Source organism: Porites lutea, chromosome 1 (assembly GCF_958299795.1).
Source record: "Porites lutea chromosome 1, jaPorLute2.1, whole genome shotgun sequence".
NCBI classification, from domain to species: Eukaryota; Metazoa; Cnidaria; class Anthozoa; order Scleractinia; family Poritidae; genus Porites; species Porites lutea.
Genome location: NC_133201.1, coordinates 45,357,351 through 45,384,088, shown reverse-complemented (window position 1 = coordinate 45,384,088; position 26,738 = coordinate 45,357,351). Strand labels below are relative to the sequence as shown.

At 39.3% G+C, this 26,738-nt stretch overlaps 1 protein-coding gene across 1 annotated transcript in view; it reads right to left on the bottom strand.

Moving 5' to 3' along the window:
* The window catches only part of LOC140952572 (dynein axonemal heavy chain 8-like), a 94,974-nt gene that overhangs the window by 56,987 nt on the left and 11,249 nt on the right, over nucleotides 1-26,738 (bottom strand). The window contains exons 9-34 of the mRNA XM_073402002.1: nucleotides 26,448-26,576; nucleotides 25,763-25,938; nucleotides 25,356-25,440; nucleotides 23,821-24,246; nucleotides 22,323-22,672; nucleotides 20,613-20,941; nucleotides 19,786-20,078; nucleotides 18,715-18,890; nucleotides 17,242-17,332; nucleotides 17,068-17,133; nucleotides 15,917-16,129; nucleotides 15,355-15,416; nucleotides 14,815-14,866; nucleotides 13,847-13,978; nucleotides 13,089-13,198; nucleotides 12,707-12,803; nucleotides 11,903-12,100; nucleotides 10,562-10,627; nucleotides 6,373-6,465; nucleotides 5,625-5,732; nucleotides 5,227-5,318; nucleotides 4,147-4,489; nucleotides 2,713-2,847; nucleotides 2,081-2,140; nucleotides 1,345-1,509; nucleotides 116-236 (exon numbers count right to left, since the gene is read on the bottom strand). Of these exons, the coding sequence (XP_073258103.1) occupies nucleotides 116-236; nucleotides 1,345-1,509; nucleotides 2,081-2,140; nucleotides 2,713-2,847; nucleotides 4,147-4,489; nucleotides 5,227-5,318; nucleotides 5,625-5,732; nucleotides 6,373-6,465; nucleotides 10,562-10,627; nucleotides 11,903-12,100; nucleotides 12,707-12,803; nucleotides 13,089-13,198; nucleotides 13,847-13,978; nucleotides 14,815-14,866; nucleotides 15,355-15,416; nucleotides 15,917-16,129; nucleotides 17,068-17,133; nucleotides 17,242-17,332; nucleotides 18,715-18,890; nucleotides 19,786-20,078; nucleotides 20,613-20,941; nucleotides 22,323-22,672; nucleotides 23,821-24,246; nucleotides 25,356-25,440; nucleotides 25,763-25,938; nucleotides 26,448-26,576 (4,168 nt within the window). The remainder of the gene's footprint in view (nucleotides 1-115; nucleotides 237-1,344; nucleotides 1,510-2,080; nucleotides 2,141-2,712; nucleotides 2,848-4,146; nucleotides 4,490-5,226; nucleotides 5,319-5,624; nucleotides 5,733-6,372; nucleotides 6,466-10,561; nucleotides 10,628-11,902; nucleotides 12,101-12,706; nucleotides 12,804-13,088; nucleotides 13,199-13,846; nucleotides 13,979-14,814; nucleotides 14,867-15,354; nucleotides 15,417-15,916; nucleotides 16,130-17,067; nucleotides 17,134-17,241; nucleotides 17,333-18,714; nucleotides 18,891-19,785; nucleotides 20,079-20,612; nucleotides 20,942-22,322; nucleotides 22,673-23,820; nucleotides 24,247-25,355; nucleotides 25,441-25,762; nucleotides 25,939-26,447; nucleotides 26,577-26,738) is intronic.

Sequence of the window (26,738 nt, the reverse complement as noted above, 5' to 3'; positions counted from 1 at the left end):
GAAAATAGAGATTTTTTTTAAAGCAGGCTAACAAATAAAGTCGAAATGTCACTAGTAGTGCGGTCAACTTAGGAAAACCCAGAAAGCGTTCAAGACATACGTAGACATAACTTACCAGGCGCTCGAGAACTGTCTGTTCCATAAAATCGAATGTTTCTCTTCCACTCAAAATCGACGACGTCTCTCAATTTACGTCGACCAAGGTCTTCTAAAACATCTCTCAAGTACATCCCTTGCTGTGGAAAAAGTGATTTTGCAAGATTAGAGACCTTTAAATTCGGAGACGAGGACGACCATACGAGTACGAGATTTTCTCAATATTAAGTATTGCTCACGTTTGAACCAAAGTCATTTTGGCGGGAAAACGTGGTAGCCGTCGTCATTCTACCACGAGTTTTAGCGAGAATGTCGTAGTGGCGGGAACAAGTTATCAAATGTACGAAGTTTCAGCATCATTTTGCTATCGGGAGAGGGCTTAACCTCCTTAGGTATAAACAACCGTACTATCTCTTTTGGTGAAAAAAAGGTAAAATGAAGCTTCCTGGGGTGTCTCTTTTTGACAACACATGCAAAAACTTTAAGTTAAATCTTCTACTCGTACTCGTTCTCGCCCTCAAAGCTAAAGCTCTCCGATAAAAAAAAATGAGATTACTTTCGCTGCTATGTCCAAACGAGTGCGTTTCAGTTTGTAATCGCATACAAACTTTTGGGCTCACGGTTTCAGTCCGCAGGCAAACAACTTAAACGATTATTGTAAACGGTAAGCGTATAAATTAATTATGTTTCTTGTGTGTGAACCAAAGGTGCAGTAGTTGCATGACTTTAAATTACAAATGAAAAGGACTTGTTTAGACGTAAGATTGCGCCCACGGCCCAAGGTCAAAGAATTCGAGTTATGTCTAGAAACAGATACACTGTGTACATAACACTTTTTGTTCAGTAACAGCCGAAACAACAGAGTTCGTGTTTTAGGCGTACTCAATCAGAAATCACCCCTTCATCAGCCGTTGCCCCTTCGCGCACAAAAACCTTTATGGAAGACGTAAATCTAATGCGGTGTTATTCTAATTACTTAAAACATCAATCATTAAATCAAACAAGTCCTCCATAAGATAACAATTTTGAAACTTTTTGTAATACTTCGATATCTACCATAGCCTTAGGGGATTTCCAGGAAGTTTTTGATTGTCAGCTTAGGAAGCCTTAAACGTCTTCGAGATATACGGGTCAATTTCGGACATCAATGACACAATCGAGTCACACCACGTAATCGATGCTCCTACAGCGCACAATAATAAGTACTCAAAAAGGTTAAAAGATACACTTTATAGGGACAGAACTTACCGACACCAAAGACTCCAGTCTAAGTTTATGACATCCAGTCATTGGAGTGTCAGTGTGTTTCCACGACCCTTTGGCCAAAAGATTGGGCAACTTGCTGATAAGGGACCAAAATCGCCGCGAAGCGTTTGGCATGGCTTTCCGATCAATTCGAATATCGCCGATTCCCTATTAACAAAGACAAAAGGCCGGTGACCGTGTTCATAACAAACACAGTGAAACCCCAATACAAAAAATGCTCAAGGGACTAGAATAAGTACTCGCTATACAGGGTTATGTTAAGTCTTTAACTCTTTATAGTGGCAAAAGTCAAAATGTACATAAAATGTCGGATTCCAAACTGAAAAATCATTAAAAAATAATGGTACCATGTGAAATTACGTCCAAAGAGGTTTCATTTAAACGGTAACACCACAATACTTCGTACACGGATTTAAAAGTTAGAGTGTTAAATCATCCCTTGCAACCATGACTTTGTCTAACAGTAAAAAGGTTAAACTGGGGTGCCCCACCATACATTCACGGTAACTGTGACGAGAATGTCATTTGTTATACTGCAATCTTCGTAATACAGAGCTTCGTTATATCGGGTCGTACAGTAACTTGGAAAGCAGGTCAATGCAGAGTTCCGACTGTCTACACCACTTCATGCTTAAAATTTAAGAGTTCTTTTGTAATGTAAACCTTAATCATATTGATAACTTCAGCCTTGGAAGGACGTTTCTAAACTTAAACTTACAGTCTCGCACTCCTTTGTCCAAATATACAGCAATCCAAGTCGACAGGCCTGGGAAGGATACTAAAAGCGAACACTGATTAGAAAAGGTCTCGTGAACTAATTAAACAGACAATAGAGAGGAGAAGTCGTTTACGTCACGTTGCCATGGTAGCAAAATTTTTGGATGACAGCAAACCGAAAACGTCACTTAAAAAGTGAATTTGCACAGCTTCAAACTTCATCGATCTTATTCAATGTCATTTAATTTGGCAAATGTTAACGAAATTTCCTCGGGTTGAACCCGAAACGACCGTATATAAGTTTAGAAGAGGAAAAAGACAAAATTTGTGTTGTGTTCACCTACTCCATAAAGCAAGCGTGTTAAATTAGGAAGTTTCATGTCGCAGTCGCCCAACGAAGGCTAAGAAATGTACAAAAGAGCGTGATGCACGTGTAAATTTGTTGTTTTGTCAATAAAAACCTTTTACTTTTTAGCCGTTTTCCTTCCGTTACCATTGTCATTAGTTTTGTTATCATCCAGAAATAGTGCTACCATGGTGATGTGACGTCATACTTCTACTCTCTATTACTTGACCATGTTTCTGGTCTCTGACACCCTTATTATATTATCCACAAAATAGCCTGAAGCATACCTTTGAAATCCACTCTTCAATGCTATGACCTGCATCGATATCCTGTATGCAGTCCACAATGCAAGATTGAAGAGATTCGTTCATGCTCTTCAAGAGTGCAGCAAGCCATACGTCTACGCCAGACACAAGAGGAACCTGTAACAATACCATAAGAAATGTATCTTGGTAAGGCTTTAATAAGGTTCAGTTCTTCAAAAGATTTGAACGATTGTATACTGGCATCGGGTAGTTTTGTAGAAATAACATAGAGCTACGCTATGTAAGTCAACAACTATTGACTGCTTTTTACACTTCTCTCTCGCTCGAAATGCTCTAACTCCTGTACTTTATACAATATAATTGAGGCCAATAAAAATAATTATAATTTACAGCTAAGAATAATTTTTTGTATATGAATCATGATAAGAAAATTCAAATGTTTTACGTTTCAGGTGGGCTCAACAAGATTTAAACAAGTTCTGTCACATTTTGTATACCATGTGAAATTCAGCCTTAAGTTCTTAAGTTAGTTGTTTGCAATCCATGCTTATCTCCTCCATCCTAAAACATTTTCAATCATTGTTATTGAAATTTCGTGTTTTTCTGCTCACTTTGAGGTTTCCTTGTAGGTGGGTAAATAGTTAGGTAGGTAGGTACATGTAAGTAGGTACAGTAGATAGGTGGGTACGTAGGTAGGTAGGTGGGTAGGTGGGTGGGCAGGAAGGTAGGTAGGTGGGTAGGTGGGTAGGTAGGTAGGTAGGTGGGTAGGTGGGTGGGTAGGAAGGTAGGTAGGTAGGTAGGTAGGTGGGTAGGTAGGTGGGTACAGTGTAGGTAGGTAGGTAAGTAGGTGGGTAGGTACATAGATAGGTAGGTAGGTGAGTAGGTGGGTAGGTAGGTATGTAGATAGGTAGGTAGGTGGGTAGGTGGGTAGGTGGGTAGGTGGGTAGGTAGGTGGGTAGGTACGTAGGTAGGTAGGTAGGTGGGTAGGTAGGTGGGTAGGAAGGTAGGTAGGTAGGTGGGTAGGAAGGTAGGTAGGTTGGTGGATGGGTGGGTAGGTAGAATGGGTAGGTAGGTAACGCCGCACATGATTCGGTGAGGCCCCCAAAGCTGGAGGTTAACCCGGTCTCTAAAGCATGAAGCACCTGGAAGTATTTTTACTTCCCCACAGGAGGTGCAGGATTATCTTCAGCAGTATATAGCTGAAACCCAGTGATTGATACATCGGTGGTAGTTTCTTGGTGTCAAGCCTTTCACTCACGTTGTTGTTGTTTTTAGTAGAAGAGACTCTGCTCCACTGTCTCTCTTTACACAGGCGTGTTACGTGTTTAAACTTGAGCCGAAACCCTATCAAGACCCGAAGTTGGAGGTATAACAACCCGGTCAGTAGTCTTCCACTAGGTTGGAATGTATCGTTACAGAGGTTCAAAACTCATCAAAACGTTACAATCCCCTCACCTTTGTTTTTAGTTCCAAGGTTTCTCCCTGTTCTGAAGTGACAGCCACGGCAACATTTCTGGGCAGATGGCTGTGCCAGTCAGGTTCCGCTTGACGCGCATCTGTAGTTGAGGTCAACATACTTGACCTCCGCACACCAGCATCTGTTTCCTTGGAAGCTTGCATAACTATGTCGGAAATCTTCCTGAATCTCGCCGAGTCATGGCTCGGAATGGGAGAGCTTATGTCCTCTCTGACACTCCTGTTTCTCCACGCAGAACTGAGCATGGTGCTCCTTTTCAGTGAGACCGGTTCCGGTTCTTGCTGGGTTAAAGTCACATCATGAAGACTACTGAAGATGCATCTAAATGGCACAAATCAAAGTGAGAAGAATGACACATTTAGAATCTCCTCGACAAATGGCATAAGTGAAACTTGAGTGGGGTTCGTGAAACACAAATGAGGTTCCTGATAAATCAATCACTAGCAGCCACGGTGATACTAATATTCCTACTCAGTAAATCGACACCATCGCCTGATAAAGACCTACAGTACGTTAAACGTAGTTCAAAAACTCATTTATAATTCATAAAGAAAAAACAAAAGAAATTCTAAACTGTTTAAAAAACCAAAAAAATGCACTTTATTTGAGTGTCAATGTATTTAGCACTAAAGTACTAAATAGGGGACACTATTTTTACGTCTGCTACTGGAGACGGGACCACCATTTTACGTGGTCATCCGAACCACGTGAAGGTCCAGCCGCCTGCGGGGCAAAGGAAATACCTTCATTTCTCAGTTATTTTAAGACCCTGAGTATTGGTCGGGCCGGGGAATCGAACCCACGACCTCCCGCCCTGCAGTCAAGCGCCCTACTGACTGAACTAATCCTGCCACGGTTAATGAGTGTCTTTGTATTTGAAATATAGACACGGCCAAACTTTACGTCCACTTTTTTAGACCCCAAATCTAAATATTAATGCAAGAATGAGTTAATCTATATCAGAGATTTTGAAGCCGTTCAACTAACATAACCTTGGAACTCTTTGGTTTTCCAAATTATACCTTCGCGTGTTGAAAACCGGCTAATGGTATACTTACTTAAAGTGTGGTTTCACAGAATCCGAGCTGTAGGGCTGACTTAATATGGCTAATAACACAGGATCATTCACAAAACAGAAGCGAGGAAAAGCCTGCAATAGGACAGAACCCCATCAATATGCTTAACTACAAGACTCTATGTAGCTTCATTCAAAAGTGTACTAGTAGTCATCATTCATGATTAGGATCAAAAGGAAAAACTCTTAACAGTAGCAATCATGTATCCAAACCGAATACAAAAAGGTACATTATTATGGGTTAAACAGTTATTTATTCATTTATTTCAGTTACAGTTATTCATTGTGGTTTTATAGCCCAAGTTGGAGGTCAAACACTCTGTGAATCTTTAGTTTACAAATGTTCCGCTCCTCATTACATTACTTAAATACTGTACCCACCTTTCGTTTTGAATCCAAAAACCCCACGAGCGACTTGAAGCAGATTTCCAGCTCTTCACCAAGATGCTTTAACATTTGACTTTTTGGTACATCACCACCAACACAGCACTAGGAAAAGACAATTGAAAACATTACCAAGGCTACCCATAATCTAAAACGTCTGTCCACTGTCACTTGACGATGTCTGATGCAACTATTGATAAATTTTTGGATGTTTTTTTCTTTTTATTTCTGATAGCTTCCACTACTTCAGCCTGGTAGCCATAATGAAAGAGGGAGTTGCGAGGTTTTTATGGAGTTTATTTGTCTGGCTGTTTTTGTTGACCCCGTTTCATTTTTCTTTTTTTCGTAACATTTTTTCAACTCCCGCAATCCTTGCATTGATGCAAACTGTCTTCCCCCTGACTCGTGCACTCAGCTTCAATTATTGAAACACCTCAAACCACAAAGAACGGGCGCCCTGGAATTTCTGCAAACTGGACTAATGCTCTTTGGAAGGGGGTGAACTGAGGGCAAGCTGGGTTGATTACTTAGAAAATGCGACGCGAGGGGTTTTTTTTAAAAAATTCTAGAACCAAATAATAACGGGGGCATCGTGGTATATCTACAACTACCGTTTCTTACCAAACGAGCAGTGTAAGATGGTAATGTTTAGCAAGTTTATTTTCCCACTAGCTTATTTCATGATTTTCCCACTTGCTTATTTCATGAGTGACCTTCTATAAGTTCAGCTAACTGAATAGATTACCTGTAGTACATTTCTCGTTTCATAAGCTCTTTTCATCATCTTCATATAACTCTTATCCACTCTTGCAAAACGGTTGTATTCTTGGGGAAGATCCTACAAAACAATTGGTTAATACAATTCTAAATGGATGTTACAGACTACACACACTTGGCCAATTCAAACACTCTGTGCCAGCGCTGCTGTTAGCCTAAGGAGGTCTATTACGCCCTTGTGATATACAACTCAATCTGCGAATGTATGATCCAGGTGTTGCAAGTAGGTATGAGGGAGCAGCTGTGGACACTTTCAAATAGTCCTTGCAGAGTGGTTTCCACAAGGTCCCAGAGTAGCAAATAAAAGTGACAATCGGACAATTTCTGTAGAAAATTTGACCAAGTCCAACGCGATACTACCTACGGTCGGATGACTGGATATATCAAAGACAAAAAGATTATCATTTCGTAGTAGTGGGGCAGATATGTGCAGATTTGGGGCCGGATTGCTCACTTTTTGTTACAAGCACCAAATTTTCAGGAATGACAGAACTAATTATGACTATTAATATGTGATATGGTGCCATCGCAAATTTTTCCTGTTTAACTGGTTTTTAGAGTGAAAATTAAACTGGCCGCCATTTTGACCGGAAGTAAATATCATCTAACCGAAAGTACACAAAATTAAGCACTTTTTTACACCAAAATAACAATGAAATTGTTCATTATATAAATTAATCGTGGCTATTAATATGTGATATGGTGCCATCGCAAATTTTTCCTGTTAAACCGGTTTTTGGAGTATTACTAAAATGGCCGCCATTTTGACCGGAAGTAAACATCACCTAACCGAAAGTACACAAAATTTAGCATGTTAAGGTCAAAATGACGACAAAATTGTTTGTTCTATGTTTTGCAGGATTTTTATGTCATACAAAAAGGTCAACTGTGTTACAAATTAGCGGTTTAAATGAAAGAACCGGAGGTAAAAGCGGGATAAAATGGAAAATGCAACTCACTCAAAGCAATTCATTTCGGTAGTGAACTAAAAAAAATGTGAAACAATGATTCACATTTTTAAGCATAGGAAAGGCCAAACATACGAACAAATTAAACTAGCAAAAAACAAATTATTTCTTTTTACTTGTTTTAATCCTTTAAGTCCCAATAGTGACCAACAACAATTTTCTTCTGACTCACAATATCCCCTGATACAAGGTCAAGAGATAAGGTTTTAGAATTAACAAAATTATCACCTAAGAGAAAATACTTTGATCTTTTATCAAATTCTCTCAACTTATCCTTTTAAGGAAATGTATAGAGACCAGTTTGAAGAATTTGTAAGGGTTAAAAGAGTTGATCCACTATTAATTAGAATGCAGAATGCTTTACTGCTTTCAAAGTAATTTGAAGTATAATAGCTCCACCATTTTGTGTTATTGAGGAGTACAAAATTAATAACACTGTGCATGTACATATTGGATTGAAATTGCTTTCACGATAACGTCTACTCATTTCAAAGTTTACCATTTTCAAGAACCTTCCGGGAAATTCGTTTGGAAAAATGGGTAAATGGGTCCCCTACTCAGCCTACTCAGCCTACTCAGCCTACTCTTTACAAACAGTGTATAGGTTCTTTAACTTACCACGGCATTTTATATGAACAAGGACCGTGAGACCGGGCCTACAGGTTTTTTTTTATTCCAAGAAGACTAGAAAGTGGAACCATTTACAGATGACATGGGAAAGCATTTAACGTCAGTTATTTAAAAATCTTGATCGACGATTGGTCCGGCCGGGGTTTGAAACCGCGGCTTCCCACTCAGTAGACCGGTGTTTATATCCACCTGGAGCTAACCGGGCGGCGGTTTAAGTAATAGTCCAGATATGAAGGAAAGGACCACAACGCAGTGAACACGTCGGAATGCAAAAAGGAATGCAAAAAGGTGCTAACTTTACTATTGTCTCTACTAAGGTTCTGATTGGTTTAAACATCAAATTTCACGAAATCTTCACAAAGCAGCATGTATATTAATCCCTTTTTTTCTATCCAACTTCCTTATAACACAATCTCGTCTGAGTCAAAGTAACACAGAAATCGTATGTGCGGATCATGTAAAATTGTGAACATTTCTTGGTCATTGTTTGCAACTCTTGTGATTGGTCGAAATGTTTTAACTCAAAAATACACCCTTTAAAAGTGGAGTTTAAACACATTTTCTTTCTTAAACAGCCTTTCTGTGGATTTATGCATTCTCTGCGTAAAAATGAAAACATTTCTATGTGAGGAAAGCGTATTGCGCCACAACGAAACAAATTGCCTCCTTCTTACCTGGATCATTACTTAATTCAGCTGTATTTCACTATCAAGAGAATCTGCGCCTCTTTTATCAGAAGTGAGAGTTCAATGTAACTCCCATGTCATTTAATTATCATGGACTGAGCAGCACTGATTATCATGTTAAAGTCCACATGCAAGAAAATAAGGAAAAACCGTTTTCCGAATGTGCATCACTTACGTTAATTCACAGAGCATGTAAAACGTATTCTCTTGGATATAGTATGTGACAAATATGTCGTGCCTAGAACAGCTTGAAGACTAAGATCTAGGGTAAACGTGTATCAGGAACTATACTAAGAAACTGGAAAAAGCTAGTTCTTTTGTAAAGATCGAAACAAGCAGGTGCATTTTAGATTCCTCGCATATTGAGCAACGCATGTCGTCTAGGGCCAGATGTCCAGTCTTTTCCCTGCATCGTTTGAAGTCAATTCGCTAGAAAGCTAGAAAGCAGATTCCCTTCTTTTAAGTCTCTATGTTCTTTGTGTCCAAGACATTTTCCTTGAGTCCACTCTCCATTCTAACTACCCATGAAGCTTCTCTACCATGAAGCCAAGTTACCTTCCCTATCATATATTTGGTACTAATGTACATCGACGCTACCTTGCAACCTAAGAGATTGCTAACGTATTTACTAAAAAGGCTACACTTGCACTTTCTCCATTCCATGCATTCACAGGGTGTGACAAGGTGAATACTTCCGGTCACCTCCAGAAATAATCGGAGTTGCTTTTGCTTACACGTTCTCCCATGCGATAGAAAAAGTAGTTCTTTACTGTCAACTGACGAAGCCAAAGGTAGTTTCTTTGACCCGGCGGCCTGCATTACTTAAACATTTCAAGGGCACGGCGAACCATGCTGGCCTCATATGGAGTCAGCAGGCACTGGTTCCAAGCATCTGGGTTCCTAGTCTGCAAGATTGGGGCTGGATATCTCTAAGAGGCGAGTGGCGACTCTCCTGCACACCACTGTCAGTAATGACAAAGTTGAGGGTGGAACTAATCAAGTACATTCGCGTAAGAAGGGCTATGCCCAGAAGAGTAACAATCGTGAAAGGCAACTGATCAGAAACTCTTTTTTTCGATTACAAGCACTCGTCTGCATGAAGTATCAAGTCATTAGGTCACCGAGATATCATCTGTTCTTCTCCGATATTCTGTATCATAGCCAAAGTAGGCTCAAGTTTAGTACGTAATGGATTATATATGATGAAAATACTAAATTGAGTGTATACATTAGATTTAAAGAAAATATTAAAGTAAAGAAAATTAGCAGGCACAACAGAAGTTTAGGCTCATTCCTTAAAAGTTCCGACTCTGGTAGTTTTACTTCCGGTCTAGCTGGCGGCCACTCATATCATGTCTATTCTACTTTTTTAGACAATTTGCGTCAAAATAATATCTCTTTGAATAAAAAAAACAGCTGCTTTAGGCATTTGCTGAAATTTTCTTATCCAAGTTGCTAAAATTCGGACGTTTAAAGAAAATGTTAATTTCACTTCCGGTTCAAAATGGCCGCCATTTTAAAACTCTTATTTTTCACACTTAATGGACTTTTTGGCGATGGCACCATATCCTATCTTTTTTAGGGCCTTGAAAACTATCATCATGCCAAATTTCATGCTTTTAACAGAAAGTGAACAATTGAAGCACATATCTGCTCTACTATAGCTAAAGATTCGCATGGTAACCAATTAAAAGAAATTTGAAAAAAAACTAATTTACTTTCACAACCTTTTTTGGTTTGTCCGACTAACATGGTGACCAAGCCGGCCATATGTCCTCTCTGAAGGAGAAAACTTAACTATTTGCTGGTCTTAGTATTCGTCATGCCAGGGCAAAATCATTAATATCCATCACAGTATATTTTTTAAAAGTACCTTGGCTGTTCCACCATGGCTGAACACCTCCTCAAGGTGTTGCCACAAATCTTGCACTGTCAACCACTACAAACAAAAGGATGGGAAAAAGCTACATGGCAATCATGGTAAAAGAAAAAGTATAACGCCATATAAAAAGAGGTTTGATAGAAGGATACGCTACTGGGAATAGAGGAAGAACATACTACTCACTGAGGGAGGTGGTCAAAACTATTGCCTCCTTTTCGAGGGTTGCCCGACACACACGACTAGATCCCACTGGAAACACGAATAGATTCCACTGGATTCCCCCATTTCTAGTCGCGGAAGACTTAAAATTATATCAATCATATTATATAACGTGCTTGACACGAGTCATAACTTAAATAACTAGTAAAAGCTACTGATCAAGTTACTGACTTTGTGCAGTGTTGGTAACATGTCTAAGTACTTTTTGACAGCGTCTCTCATTTCTTTGTAGTCACCTTAAAGAACCAGGTGTATTACATGTGGATAGGGTGCTAGTCTCGGGTTATGGCTTAAAGAACGAGGTATTTTGTACACTAGACTTCCGGTAACTCCAGTGGACTCTAGCTGTTGACGAAAGGAACCTAGTGGAGTTTTCACTGGACATTGTTGATTCAAATCTCCCTGTGATGTTTGTCTGACACTGCAAGCTGCACGCACACATTAGGGCCATTTATACGAGGAAAAATAAGACGCGTCTTACATAAGACACGTCTTAAATAAGACGCGAACTGTACCATTTATACGAGCATGTCTTATCTAATAAGACGCGTCTTAGCTAAGCCGCGTCTCATTTTAGACGAAATGTGCCGTTTATACGGAAAAATCGCGTCTTATTTAAGACGAGTCTTATGTAAGACGCGTCTTACTTTTCCTCGTATAAATGGCCCTATTGTTTTGTAATCTACAATTTTTAGGCCCAAATGGTGGCGTCTGTCAGACTCATCAGATAGGTGGTGACTTGTACAGGCCCCGGTTGTTCAAAAGATGGATAAGCATTAGGGAAACCAATTGAGCTATCCAGTGGATAGTGATTTATCCAATAAATAGTCCTATCCACCTTTCGAACAACTGGCACCAGTCCTCTAACCCTTGCCAGGGAAATTCCATGTCGAGCACACTTGTTTGACCACTGCCCGGAGGGGTGCTTCACTACAGCAATAAATCTAAACAACTTGTCTGCGTTTTGAATGCAATAAGAAATTAACACTTAAACAAAGGAGAAGAACTATAAATAATTTGACGACATCTATCCTGACCCTTCCTATGCCAAAAACGCTGTTATTTGCGTTCGGAACAAAGAGTTTTATTTTCTTCTACTCTGTTCAGTCTTACCTGTTCCAGGACTTCACTGATCTCTTTCAACTTGATAGCCCATGCCGCTGCCTCATCACGAAGTGGACCTATGTGACGTGATGTAAGCATCAGAGCAAGGGTGGCCTGTGCATCTTCTAATAGGTCCAACAAGTGTTCGGTGTTACTGTGGCTCAAGCAAACTAAACCTCTGTTCTTGAAATTCTCAAATGTGAGAACCTGTACACAACAAAAAAAGTCTTATGTAAGGGCAGTCTTATGTGTGTAAACTCTACTTTAACGGACAGCTCTATAAGACAGAAACTCGCAAAACAAGGCACCTAAAAAGGGTTCCTGCCTTTCTTTACTCCTTTAAGTTGACTCTCGACGGGACGGATATCTTTAAACAATGGCGAGTTTACGAAACAGGACGGCAGAAAGAAGAGGACGGCAAAAGGCTTGTGCGTGACATAAGTGACAGTGTTAATATTATCTGCACACAAAAAACGGGTGGCGACCATAAGAACAGCAGGGTCAAATGAACAATTAGTAGCTGGCACATGGAGTGAAAGAAGATAGTAATAAAATGTAGAAGTGGTATACGTTAATATGAGGGAACATACTGTAATACCAGATCCAGGGGTGGATGGCGAAGAAGTTGCGACACTGTCATGAAAGAACTAAGAACCTCAGCTAGGTTACAAATGGTAAACAGGGGTCGAAAGAAAGTGAAATGTGCAAGTATTATATACGGGTACAAATAGGGCTACCTTTCTATTGTGCCGGTTTTAAAAGGATATAATTTATGGTCAAAATGCGAAGGATATACTGGGTGGTACACCGAACCTGCTCTGTCCACTCTTCTTCTGTGCTCCTCATTTTGGCTTCCAGCTCCAGCTCTCTGCTGGCACATCTGCAGATTTCCTCAATGGCTGCCTGGTGTCTACAAACAGAAAAGTGGTAACAATAAATTGTCGTTAAGAGTGCGCGTAATTAACAACGATTGTTAATTAAAAGAACAATGGTTTGACTGAATGGCTTTATAAAAATACTTTAAAATACAGTACTTTAGGTATCCTGAGACCTCCCGTAAATTCACGTCTGGAAGAAACTTCCGATCGCATCCAAAAATAAAAACCACATGTCCACGGAATAAACAAACATCCTTGTCCAAAAAGAGAACTTTCAAACGTAAAATGGAACAATGTACTCTCTAACAGTAACTTACTGAAGTAACCCAATGTCCAGTAGATGAACGAGCTTAAAGATGTGCGCTTCAAGCTGGAATGATGATCCAGTGACGCTCATCACTTGCAGCCAATGACGATTCCGTATTTCCTGTAAAATTAACGATATCGTCAAAAGAGTTTTACTACAGAGTTTCGCTCAATTTCCTAAGCGGTTGCTAATTATCCGCTAATTATACTTTTTAGCAAGAAGAATGAAACCCAATATAGCAACAAAGAAACAGTAAGGAGGGATTAAACCCAGGATTCACGTAAAAAGAAGGTTGCGCGTGATAATCTGTTGAGAAGTGTCGTCTTGACAAACGGTGATGTCGATACAGACTTCAGTTTGACTATGGTGAAAAAACGTCAGCTAATCTCACCAACAGTTCTAAACAGGACTACATCAGGGCTGTCATTAAAATTTCAAGATGCCGGGTACATGATACAAGTAGGCGGGGAATCAAACAGCTACGGATTTTGTTTGGTTCTATTTTTCTTCAATTTTCCCACAAAGGTGGCCGGGGATCACGTTTATAATTATCGGGGAAAATCCTCGGCCCCCAACCCTTAATGACAGCCCTGACTACATTTAGGTGGACGGATATGTAACAGCAGATAAGTGGTAAAAGTTTGTGAAAATATCTGTAAAAATTTTCTTTGAGTGAAGAACAATTTTGGTTCTTTCTATGTTTGTTCGTTCGTTTGTATTTCTTAACTTACCCTTACGGAACATTGCTTGCCAAGTAAAACTTCCTACCTTGGAATTGAGTTTGTGAAGAGTTGGGAAAACGTCTAAGTAGTTTTTGATGGCATCTCTCATTTCTTTGTAGGCATCCCACTCTTGTATTCTTTGAGGCAGACGAAGGCATTCCTGCCAATAATGCTCCATCTAGGAAAAACGGTTAGGTTACACACAAAATAATGAACGCCAAGGGCAATGACAGGCTAAATTCACTTCAGTGTCAATGCTTAAAGAGAAGTTTAGGCATTTTCTGGCCGTATAATATTTCTATCGAAAGGCTCATGGAAGTAAGAGGGTTTGAACATGTTCGCCTGAGAGTAGAGATTAAGAAAAGTAGGTGGCGGTGGTGAGGGATTGTGCTTGGTATCATGGCTTCAAGGTCCTCCATGGAATCCTGTGGGAAAAGGGAAGTTCGAAGAGCGCTAACAAGGGGCCCAGCGGTGTGTAATGGCACTCCAAGAATGGAATATGTGGGAGGCAAGGTTAGAGGCTAAATACATGATGAAATTGAAAACGAAGATAGGTAATGTGATGACTAATAAATAAGATTAATAACATAAACGTTTAACTACTGCATGACAGTGGTCATTTCATGCAGAAAACGAAAAGATTAAGAAATATCGGAAGTAAATTAGGCCACACGTCTTTTGGACTTTTGGGAGCCCTCCCGTAATTTCCTAAAGAATACAAGTTTAGCTAGAAATACATGTACGGTGACTAAACTAATTCACCGACAAACACTGAAACAAATATCACAGCCAAAATAAGGACAAATTGCAAATCAAGAAACGTGAACTATATTTTACCAAAAAGACTAGCCAATTTTTCATAAAGCGTTTAATTAGCTTTACATGTCATCTTATTAAATACAAGGCATGGTCTGAAATCATTCATCTGGCACAGTCCTTACTGAATGCAAACAAGAAAAAGAAAGCAAATAAGAACCAGCCAGACCAGCCTTGGTTTACAAGGAGTTGTTTTACCTCCTGGTTTGCCACTATGAGGTCCACCTCTGACCACAAGGTATCCCTAAACCTAAACAGGTAAAGACAACAAAACTGGTCAATACAACTTGTACAACACAAATGGACTAGTTACTGTCTTTTACTCCCAGAGTTGGCCACAGTCAAACCTCAAGAAACGTTTTTCATTTCATTTTGATAAAATGCAACAAAAATTGGAATACCGAGTGAAAATACTGCTAAGGAGAACTCAGTTGAATGGTTACACCATAGGGTTTCATTCACAGTCTCAAAAGTTAAGGCCACAAACTAACTACAACACAGTCAAACCCCGTTAATACTGACGAGGCCGTAGAAAGTGTCCGTATTAACGAACAGTTTGAAGAGAAAATATAAGGGCTTTCTTTCCCCAGGAAAAAAGTAAACTGTCCGTAATAATGAGGTGTCTGTATTGAGCGGGTGTCTGTAGAGAGAGGTTTGACTGTAATGTCCATTTGACAAACTACGCAAATTTGTGTTCTGAGAACCCACTGAACCAAAATAACAATCGAATGTACCCACCTTTGATCAAAAGAAATAAACTGCTGAAATAGCCCATACAGTAAGCCAAGAAGCTCCAACTCCTTTGAAGAGAAAAGAAAAACGGTTTTAATGAGATCAATGCCACGGCACTACTAAATACCACTTTGCTAAAACGATGAAACACGTCGACGAAAAAACCGGCCTTTTTTTAAGCCACACATCTGTGAGATACAACACTTGCCCCCTCCCCCCCCCCCCCCCCCTCCAGGGCCGGGTTGTTCAAAGCTTTGTTAAGATAACCCAGGGTTAGTGCGTAATTTGAATTCAGATATGAAAGCTTAAAAAATAAATTCAGTTTAATTATTTTTGGCAACAATTGTCAACAAGTTGATGATTGGATGCTCTTAAAAACAAAAGTGAAAATTATCCGAGAAAATTCTTTTGAAAAAAAAAAGTAAAGCCCGGGTTAAATTTAACCCTGGGTTAAGAACTAATCCGCCTTTGAACAACTGGGCCCAGGGGAGGAGGGGGTTCACAAGCACATGGTTATGGACAGGCCATTTATACCCAAATAAGGTACAGCGTCTCAAGTTATTCGCACCTCTCCTGTCTTATCCAGCTCAGGGAAAGGCGTAGGAACAATTCCAAAGAGGAGCTGCACAGAATCCAGCGTCTTTCTCTTAGCTTCAAACTGGGTGTAACGCTGTTGGAAATCATGAAGTCTTGTAACAGCCTCAGCTGGTCTGACTCCAGGTACCCCGGGACCCTGTGAGTCAAAGCTATTACGAAACTGGATCACATTCACTACAAAACCCTGAAAAAAAAAGAAAACAACAGCGTAATTTCTGATTTCAGTTTACAAAATGCTGAAAAACAAATAGTACGATGTGAAAGTATTTCCAAAGAGGTTTCGTTTGGATGGTCACATCGCAGCATTTTCCCCACTTACACAAAGTTAAAACAACCTTTCGAGAGGCCAGGGTTAATTGAATGGTTATACTTGTCCTAATGCACTGCCATAAGCATGCAATTATTCCTCGTTTCGTTCAGTTATCTGATAGTATGCACATAGCATTAAACGTTATCTTTTTAAAGATAAAAGGAGAAGACCAACAAAAGCTAAGGAAAACCTTAGAGGTAATTAACGTGCTGGAGTAGGGTGTAGATTAACTGATTTCTGCTTTGTTAAACTTATGCTATAACAGAGCATCATATTTGCTTTCGTCCTCTTTTTACTAAAAAGATGACGTATCCAGTATCTTCGGCTAAAACAGGTACCTGCCTAAATGTAGGAACACGCTTTGTAAGTAAACAACGACAACAAAAACAACAACGGATCTAAATTAGCTAGTATTCGGCACCAAGACAAGACACCTGCATTCGCATCCTCAGCAATTACGATGATTACAAATTCCAGCCCTTTAAGACTGGTTGGAGATACTGATTGCTGTCTTACACTGACTGTGTTCATTTGTTTGACCCAAGAAATAGGCCCTCAGCAGCTAGTTATTCACGTGGTGCAAAACCACTAGGCTGGTGAACAAGAAGGGCAATGGAATTACAGGAGCAAAGAGCTCACGTCATTTAAAATGATATTGTCCTTGGTTTTTCTTCTCCCAGAGCGTGTAATGACCTTTACCTACTTCTCCTATCATCTAACCAGCCCAAACTGAATACAATTCACAACAAAAAATTGATCGCGAGATTTTAAGAGGAGTAAATGAAAATTCATCTCTCTTGCTTTATAATTACCTTTACTTCTTTGTCTAACTCTTGTTCAAACATTCCTCGCTTTTGAACCAATAACTCGACTCGGACCTGAAAGTAAGTACAACAACATCACAATGCAATGGAAAGCAACAAGGGAGGATATCTAAAGTGATACGAAATTATGTGAAAGCTCACAAAATGTTTCATTGGACTCACTTTTTCGGCTAATTCCATTAACTTGATCCACTCATCACGGAGATTGTCAACTTCTTCTACTTCCCTTCTTGGAAGATATAGATTGTACTCCCTATCCAGACAAACGAAGATGCAAAAGAGAAATCTGAGTCTTGTACATATTGGGGTTATAGGGGGGTTATAGGGGAGGGGACAAACGTCCTTCAAAGGGGGGACTACATTAAATCCCAGAAGGAGTTACTTGGCTTAATTTTTGCTGAATATATGCCGCTGGCCACTCAGAACCCGTACCCTATTATAGTCTATTCTGTGGCAATATTATAGACCCCATCTTACTCACTTTTGGAAAAAAGTAATTTTTGCAATCCTAACTTAGTGACTTTCTGAAGTTATGAATATATGAAAATCATATATGTTAACTGTGGAGTAAAGAATTATATGAAGGAAGATCATCGCACTTGTGTACGCAACTTTTGCAGTTGCAAAAAGAAAGCCTGAAAAAAAATCAGGCTTGTACGGATTCGAACCCTTGACCTCTGCGATACCGGTGCAGTGCTCTACCAGTTAAGCTAACACGCCAACTGGGAGTAGGTCCTTGAATTGGTTCGCTATAAACCCGTGAAAGGATGATGATGAAGTTATGAATATATGAAAATCATACATGTGAACTGCATCTACCTTATAAAGCCTTTTAACTAAGTCATCCTTAAATTAACTGACACATCTGTTAAACCTAATGTGGTGTAAATCTTTTTAAAATCCCTGAAAATGTGTGAACCCATTCTAGTAACTCTTTTAAAAATGAAACCCCATAATAGTCAATCCAGTCATGAATGCGACCTCATCCAGCGACACATACCCATCAACCTACTACTAAGAAGTACCACCCCCCCCCCCCCCCCCGGGGCATTAAAGGTCCAACTTGATTTAAGGTTGAACATTTTCATCTAGGTTGATTCTCGATTTCATTGGCTCCTGGGGCTAGAAGACAAAGGAATTTGAGAATCAACCTACAGTCTCAGACAAAAACAGTTTTTTTTACTTCTGGCCCATCTCCTCGTCCACCCAATGTTGTTTATCGCAGCTAACTCACCAAATCTTGCACACCAACATTGGAAGGGAAAGAAGACAGTAGAGTGTCCCAACAATTTTGACTGAGACTACAGCTTAAATCAAAATTAGCCTGTAATCAACTTTGAACTGTAACAACTACGTATTTGTCAAGTACAAGAATGAAGAAAAAAAAGAAATGGTCTATGCATACAAACATACTCATTTTAAAAGACGTGTGACCAGAGAGAATTGCCGTAAATTTTCAAATTAGCGAATTAGCGTATCAATTCTACTCACTTACATTAACTAACACCTTACATTCGTTTTGTGTCATAGTTTTAACTGTGGTAGCTTTGTTAACTGATGATCGCGTTACAATCACAGTTTAAGTCACTACCCTCAGTTTAAGGTGTGCAGAAATCTATGTTTGTGAGGTAGTACCTTAACTTTGCGTATATATTCTCCACTGGTAGATAGATGTCATCAATAGTGTTTTCCATGTCTGCCAGTTCTTGAAGAAGTTGAAAGGCACTATTCAGCTCATCTAAAGTGACAACTGGTTGTGAAAGACGTTCATAAATGCTGTTCCTGTGCGTAACTATCTTATCAAGTTCAATCTAAAAGACACAAATAAAACACATTTCGTATGCTTCGACTTCTGATAAATGCCGTCACAGAGTTCTATCAGCCTGGGAAGCTTAGTAATAAAGGGAAGAGTTCATCCAAGGCTATAAATAACAGTGGCAATGGCCAACCAAACGCTAACGCCAGATAGATTCATACAACCATGGACGGGCAATTTGACATCCACTTAGTTCAACGACGTTTTCGATAACCGATCGCTTGGCGATAGGGATGTATAGGTCCTATCACAAAAGCGTGTCGGGGAGCTTAAGCAACGGGGGCGACGACGGCGGCAATAAAAACATCGCTAAAAAATGAATTTGCGTCTTTTCAAACTCTATCGTGTCTATTTGAACCCGCTCAATTTGTCTAATGTAGGCGACTTTTTCCTGGAGTTGAATTCTTAAACATTTTATCCTGGGTCAAAAAGAGAAAGGAAAATTTGTCGTCGTACGTTCACCAACTTAAACGTCCCATTAGGAGGTTTCACGTTGTAGTCATGCCGTGGACGTCAAAGAAATGAACCAAATAGCGAGATGCACGTTCATAGCTATTGCTTTGCACATAAAACCAATTGTTTCTTGACGTTCTCAATCTCGTCTTCTTCGTGGTTGTTTAAGGTCTCGATTATAATAATTGTTGATTTTCGGTCTAGCGGTTACTATTAAGCCGTGGCTAAGCTTCCATGTTGTCTGAACGATCCGACCCTGGGAAATTGAAACAGCTACATTACACGTAACTATATTGGCTAACAATTGTTTCTTCGATTTAAAGGTTTACACGACCAGTCAGTGACTTCTTATTGCATAAACAGCTTCATAATACGTTTATCGTGGTATTACATGATAAAACAGGACACTGTACCAACAACATCACCAGTTAGCAAACCTTAGCCTCCTCATGTAACTGAGTTGAGTATCTCATTTTCCAAGCCACTGCAAATCCATGCAAAGAATCTTTAATAGGTGAAGTGTTTAAGCACACTGAGCCAACAGTCAATCTTCCTGGAATTTCCAAGACATCCTGCTCTATGGTCTGCAGTCTCTCAACCTCATATTTGAACATGGTTGTTCCAGGGTCACTGTCAACAAAAGCCTGATACAAGGCATGCATGTCATCTTTCCAAAGGAAGTCATACCGACGGAACTTGAACAACTGCCTCTCTACTGTTTGCTGTAGACCTGTTTAAATAATTTTTCATTACCTTGGCAGAAAGTACAGAGGAAGTGAAGTGGCCTTATCATTAAACAGATGTTTGGAATAGTGAAATGCGCGATAATAGCACCAAGTTACATTACAAGAAAGTATTCAGAAAGAAAAGTGGAGAGCATTATCAAGTAGACAAATGCCTACCCAAAACATCTACATATACCTGTGTGGATATACATTTTAAAATATTTAATAACTTTTCCTGACAAAAGCAATTAGTTTTGAGCTCACATGATGACAAGACATTGACCTGGTGACAAACAATACAACAATGGAATGAAATTGCAATGACATTGAACGCAAATGAAATACAACAGTAAAAGGCCAACTGGGGCATGAATTTCTCTTCAATTTGTGAAGCAAAGGGTATTGAAATTCAGACTAGAGACTGATACAATAACATGTACTTAGTTCACAATCATACACTTCACCGAAAAAGGCTAAACACTAAAAACAGTTTACAGAAGTCTACATATCACAAGTATCAAAAAATCTAGAAAACATACTTGTAACAGCAGAAGATAGCTCTTCTAATGACCTAATAACTTGTTCATCTTGCGCCACCGAACGATGAAAAGACTCATTTACATCTGCTGCCCACCACATGATTGTTTTAGAGACATCCACCAAATGGGTAGCAACACGCTGAACACCGCCTTGTATGGTGTGCAAAGAAGGCTTGATCACAATGTCTGGGATACTAAATTGCACATCCACTTCAAACTGAAGTAATTCTTCCAGATTACTTGTACTCCAGTCAGAAACTTGGGAATTCAAAGACTCTGGGTAATCACTGAATTCTGATCCATCGTCTGAGGAGGCATCCCATGAGGACCTAGACATGTACAAGGTAATTATCATTTCTTGATTACATCAAGTGCTTAAAGGGGCACTTGCGATTGATTAGCATCCCATCTGGGGGTGGTTGGGAGTAGCAATACCCCTATGTGCTTCATGTTGCCGAAACCGGATTAAGACGGGATCCATCAGGAAATTGAGTAATTTTAATATTCAGAGGACAAAAATCTTCTACCAGAATATTTTAAGTCATATTGCATTCTTTTTTCCACTTTTCAAGAGCAAAAGATCTAATAAGTTATCTGTAATAACACCAAAGACAATTTCTTATGGGAGCCTGAGAAAATAAAATTCAAATTTCACAGGAATTCAGAAAACACAGATAAATTCGTCATGCCTCAGATTTCATTTTGTGAAATTTGAAGCTTTTGAAGTTTGTTCTCTCGGGCTCCCACAAGATCCTTTTCTTTTAAGTTATTTCATGTAACTTATTACATTATAAGCACTCGAAAAATGTAAAAAAGAATGAAATATGCTTGAAATTATCCTGGTTCAAAGTTTTTGTCTCGCACTGAAAATTAAAATGACTCAATTTCCTAATGGAATCCGTCTTAAGGTTTGACCGTTCGGGCTCCCTTATACAGTATATCTGGCTGGTTCGCATGTTCACCTAACCACTGATGTCACAAGGACGCATTTTCCACACCTCAAACATTACAGAAATGTCTCAGGCTGTTATGCCACGGAAGGTCGACAAATACAAACTAAAACTATTCACGGCTTCTATTTAAGGCTCGTCCTGCTTCTTCAAGGTAACCTTAACAAAAACTTTGCCCAGAGATTTTTCTTCTCTGATTTTAACTTTGTTTGGTAAACAAACAGGCCAATAAGTCGAGGTAGCGTTGTTTGTAAAACAGAAGAAAAAAACCTTGAAGCACTGGTTTCGCTTCGTCTCTTCCTATGTCTCTAAAAAACGCTCACACTGGAGGTCTTGGCCTAGACGTTTCCAAAACGTAAAAAACCGGTTATAATCAGGTTTGGGGCATGAAGCTTTCTAAGAGCTTGAACTGTATCTATTATTATCAAAATAAGAGGATGGATTGAGCTAATAGAGTTGTATGCAACGTTTAGTAATAATAATGATTATGGAGACATGAACATCAAGCAATAGAGCTGTCAAATTGCAACCTATTAAAAGGGACACCCATTTATTTTCAGAGCTGTCACTAGCCAGTACCCAGTTATTAAATGTATGGACGAAAACGATAAATTGTAAAGGTGTAAGTAGTCAATGAAACAATTGGCACGGTACCATTTCTGTTTTCATGACAGGCTACTACTCTTCTGCAGTATACTTAACAAAGCTACAGGACAGGACAGGACACTCGATAATTCGACACAGAATCACAGCTACACACCGTGAGGTCTTCCTGCTTTGCACTTCAATCCCACTCTGCATTCTTCCAGGGGGTTTCACACAATCACCAATTACAGCAAGAGAGGACACAATGCACTCCAAAACTGCTTGATATACAAGACTACAGTAGTAGCCAAAGATGTCACCAATGACAGTCTCATCAGTCAAACCACTGACAGCAGTTGCTGCTCGCGTCCCAGGAGCGGAAGACATAATGGTGCCGATTCTTGTGAGACGAGGGGTTAGTATCGGACCAGTTTTATCCAAACCGTAACTCATGCTTGGAGCAGGTGTGATCTGAGGACTTGCAGGCGAGGAGATACGTCGCTGGTTTGCAAGAGCAATAACCTCCTACAGGAGGAAAGATTTAGCAATACGTTTAGATGGTGGACAGCTAATTTTGAGCAAGTCCACAATACGGTCCTCTATGGCTGCTTTAATTATACAGTTGAACCTCTTCACAACGGCCACCTTGGGGACAGAAGAAAGTAGTCGTTGTAGAGAGGTTTAAATAAGAGTCAACGTATGGACTGTCCGCCAACTAAGTGGCTGTTGCGGAGAGGTAACCGTTAGTAGAGGTTCGACTGTCATCAAATTTCGACCCTCCTCACCACAGAGCCTCCAGTAACTCAGTGGTTAATGCATCCCATTTACCACTCGCAGAGTCTTGAGTTCGAGTCTCACCTGGACCTTACCAATTTTTTCTGAACTTTCTGGTGTTGATTTCTCTTTCTTCCAAATTAACATTTTTTATTATTGACTTTTTGGGATGACTCTTCGGAGTTTTAGGGCAGACTATCTGTTTTGGTCTAAGCCTGCACTGTAAAAGGATCTACCTTTATGACCCAAATGGCAGTGGGATATGCAGTAAAATGCTCTGAAGTATAAAGCCACCTTAAAATATATACTAAGGTGGTGACTAAGATAATGAAAGCGGGCATATAAAACTAAAACTTGTATATATATGCAAAAAAAGAAAAAAGAACATCTTATTGTCAACATGTTTTTTTTATGCATTTTTTGTGGGTGGTCTTGAACATGATTAGGTCAAATGTGGATCGAGGAAATCATTGCATCAGTTTTAGATGCCGCAATGGCCAGTGATTTTCCTAGAAGTAAGCAATGAAGCAAAACTAACTAACTAACAAACTTGGCCATGGTTACACTTGTATTTTCTGGTTCTAATTTTCTGGACGTTTGCCGCCCCTTTGTGCTCGTCATTGCGGTCATCGAAATTAAAAAACTTCTTCAAACGTGCTGTTTTGGAAACTGCAACATGGACACCCACACTGAGTTCGACCAAGAACTACACTCACTGATAGCATCAAGGCTAACACTGGATTGAAGAATAGAACAGAATGATGGGTAGGTACTTTGAGTAAGGCTAATTCCTGCACCTCAGGCATTGATTTCCTTCACCTGCACTGATAACAAGTACATGTACAGTCACATAGTCAAGCCATCTATTTAATTTGCATCTAGGTAAGACATTCATTTACCTGTAACGCATTCTCTACTTCTTTTACCATCTCATGTAACCTGTTTCCTTGTTGAGACACGGCGTTACATTCGTCCTCAACAAACCTCTCAACACTCCAGACGCGAGAATTAGCCAACTTTTTGTCAAACAGGATCACTCTTCTAATTTCCTCAATCTTTTTCTCAATCCCCTCAGAGACAACCTGCTTGACACTGTCCACAACATCCTTAAGCCTGGCATTAGCAGAATGCACCTGATGTAGATAGGCATCAATATTCATACTGCTCCAATTCAAAGTGGACACTCCAGGTAGAAGATAATGTAACACCGAGTCCATGTGGGGTGTGAGTAGCTTGTAGAGGGGTGCAGGTACATCTTGACATACTTTGTAGTAATCCTGTAGAATTAGCTCCAGTGACTGCTTGTAAACCTTAAGGCGATGCTCCTGACAAAAGAACAAGTGAGTAGGCAATAGCGTTTGTGAAACAGGTATAAATACACTGTATATCCCTATAGTAGCTACTTTGGAACAACTCTACCCTAAGCATATCAGTCAGTTCATATAATTGTGACAAGTCTCATGTGTAAACAGTGACGTTCAAAGTCAGCAATCCATGAGTGGAATGTAACAGGCTGCAGCTGAGGTGTGATGTTTCAGGGGCACCTAACCTTTTTAGGCTATCCAGAGTACTCTTAGATCTCTAGAAATGCATTCCAAGCGGCGCTATAAAATTTGTATCTGTTCGGTCATCATAGGGGAACTTGAGTCTTGAGTCAGTTTTGTCTTATCGTAAATTTTAGATGTAATTTAACGCATTACGAAAGTGAGAATTTTACTAATCCCTCTCTTCATCACATTTTTGAATCCGAAAAGTTTAGCTTCCCTTTTATCTACGAAAAATTGCCTTACCTGAGGAGTGAAAAGTGAAAATTAAACTGTAGAAAATTGTAGAGGAATTATTATATACGCTTCGAAAATTGTACATGAATGGAACAGTCATCTAGAAATTTTTAGCCGTCCTAAAGTGATAGGAAATTCTGGGCAATTTTTGCTTCTCCAAACAGATATTTTACAGAAAACAGTTGTCAGGTGCCCTTGATGTTCAGCTCTTGTTATGATTTCTACAAATCAGCACTAACTAGTGCCAGTCCTAAAAGACCTTCAAAATTTTGGGGATTTTCTTCAGGAAATCTAACCTTCAGTCCTACAACCTTGTTGGTGGGGAGTATATTAAATAGAATACGTAGTATGTAGCCCTAAATGATCAAAATATTGTGATCAATAAGGCTAACAATAAACTGAGCTATCACATTTAAACCACAGTGGATAACATCTTTGACGAGAAATAAAAACTAAAACATGTCCATTAAGCTGATACTTGAATGATGCCCTCTCTAACCTTACTGTAAGGGTGCCTAATAGATTATATATTTAATTACAAAATATTCTTGAGTTTTAGCATAATCTCTTTACGTCAAGTTACTATAATGTTAATGAAAACTTCCACTTTGAGCTATCATTACAAGTTACATTTTGTATTCATTTTCAATTACCTGTTTTAGAACGTCTTCAGCACTTTCTGGAAGCTGTATTCCCAATCTCAGTAATGATTTGCTTTCATGAATAAGCTCAAGTAATCTGTTAGAATAATAAAAATAACATATGGTCAAACCTAAGAAAATGAAGAATTCCAAAATTCACGAATCACTAGTTTAAAACAGTAAATAGCCAACCAGGAGAAACGTACCAGCAACATATCCTGAGCTAAATGGAATTGGGAAAGTGTTAGAAAAAATACATGCATAATGTGGAGGCAGATTGAATCAAGAAACTGCATTGTACTATAATGTATCCCCTACATGTGTGGAATAAAGATTTTACCCTGGTTACATCATTTATCATGGACACAATTACAATAATGACTCTAAAGGGACGTCGAATGGGGCCATTAATGCCTTACCTTCCATCAGCATTGACAACAAGTTGTCTTGTTTCAGGATGATAAGCTAGAAGTGAGACTTTCAGGCCACTGCATGCATTTTCAATGCCAGACTTCCACAGGCTCAGCCAAAGATTTTCAAACTTCACTAGTGCTGTGGCGATGCGATTGTAAAATTTGACAATGCGACCAAAATCCTGATAAAAACAAAACGCAAAAACAATTAAACAGTTTAACAGGACACACTGATAGTACTGTTCACAGCCTGGGTTTATGTACAGTGTACATGTATTTAAATCTCAAGTTACCCAGTAGGCAAGCCATGGGTTCAGGAACCTCTCTGACCATTAGATGGATTTATTTCTCGCAGGGCTTAATTCAACAGGTTGGCCATGTTTGTACATCTAAATTCATAATATTCAACTGGTTTGCACCCTCCCAGTTGCGATTTTAAACCTATTCTTTGTTTGCGTTAATTTAAGTATAGTTCCTGAAAACTAACAGGAGAAGCTGTAAATAATTATACTTCCACCATAAAAAAAGATTTCTTAAGAGAAGAGAAATCAGTAATGGCTCCACCACAGTCAGTCAAACGAGTTACAAATCATAACGTTCAATGCTTCATGATAAAACAGCACACTTTCCTTCTCAAAGACTTCCTTTTAGGAGCACTTTCATAGAATTCAACCTAACATAAATTTCTCACCCGATATGATGTGATGAACTTATTTTCTTTGAAGATCCTCATGGGATCTTCAATCTTCTTTAACAGAGCTCTTGACCAAGTTATTGCACCAGCAACAAGAGGTGAATTCCGCACAAGCGGAGGACTCTCCTAAAGAAAGAAATATTTTAAGCGAAAAGGAAACACACTTCTGATATGGCATCAGTTTGACACATTGAGACACAAAGCTTAACGCTACACATGAGCAGATACTTGTGTTACTTGTGTTTCATGAAAAAAGGCCAAAATGTTTGAAAAGTGATCATAGAGAAG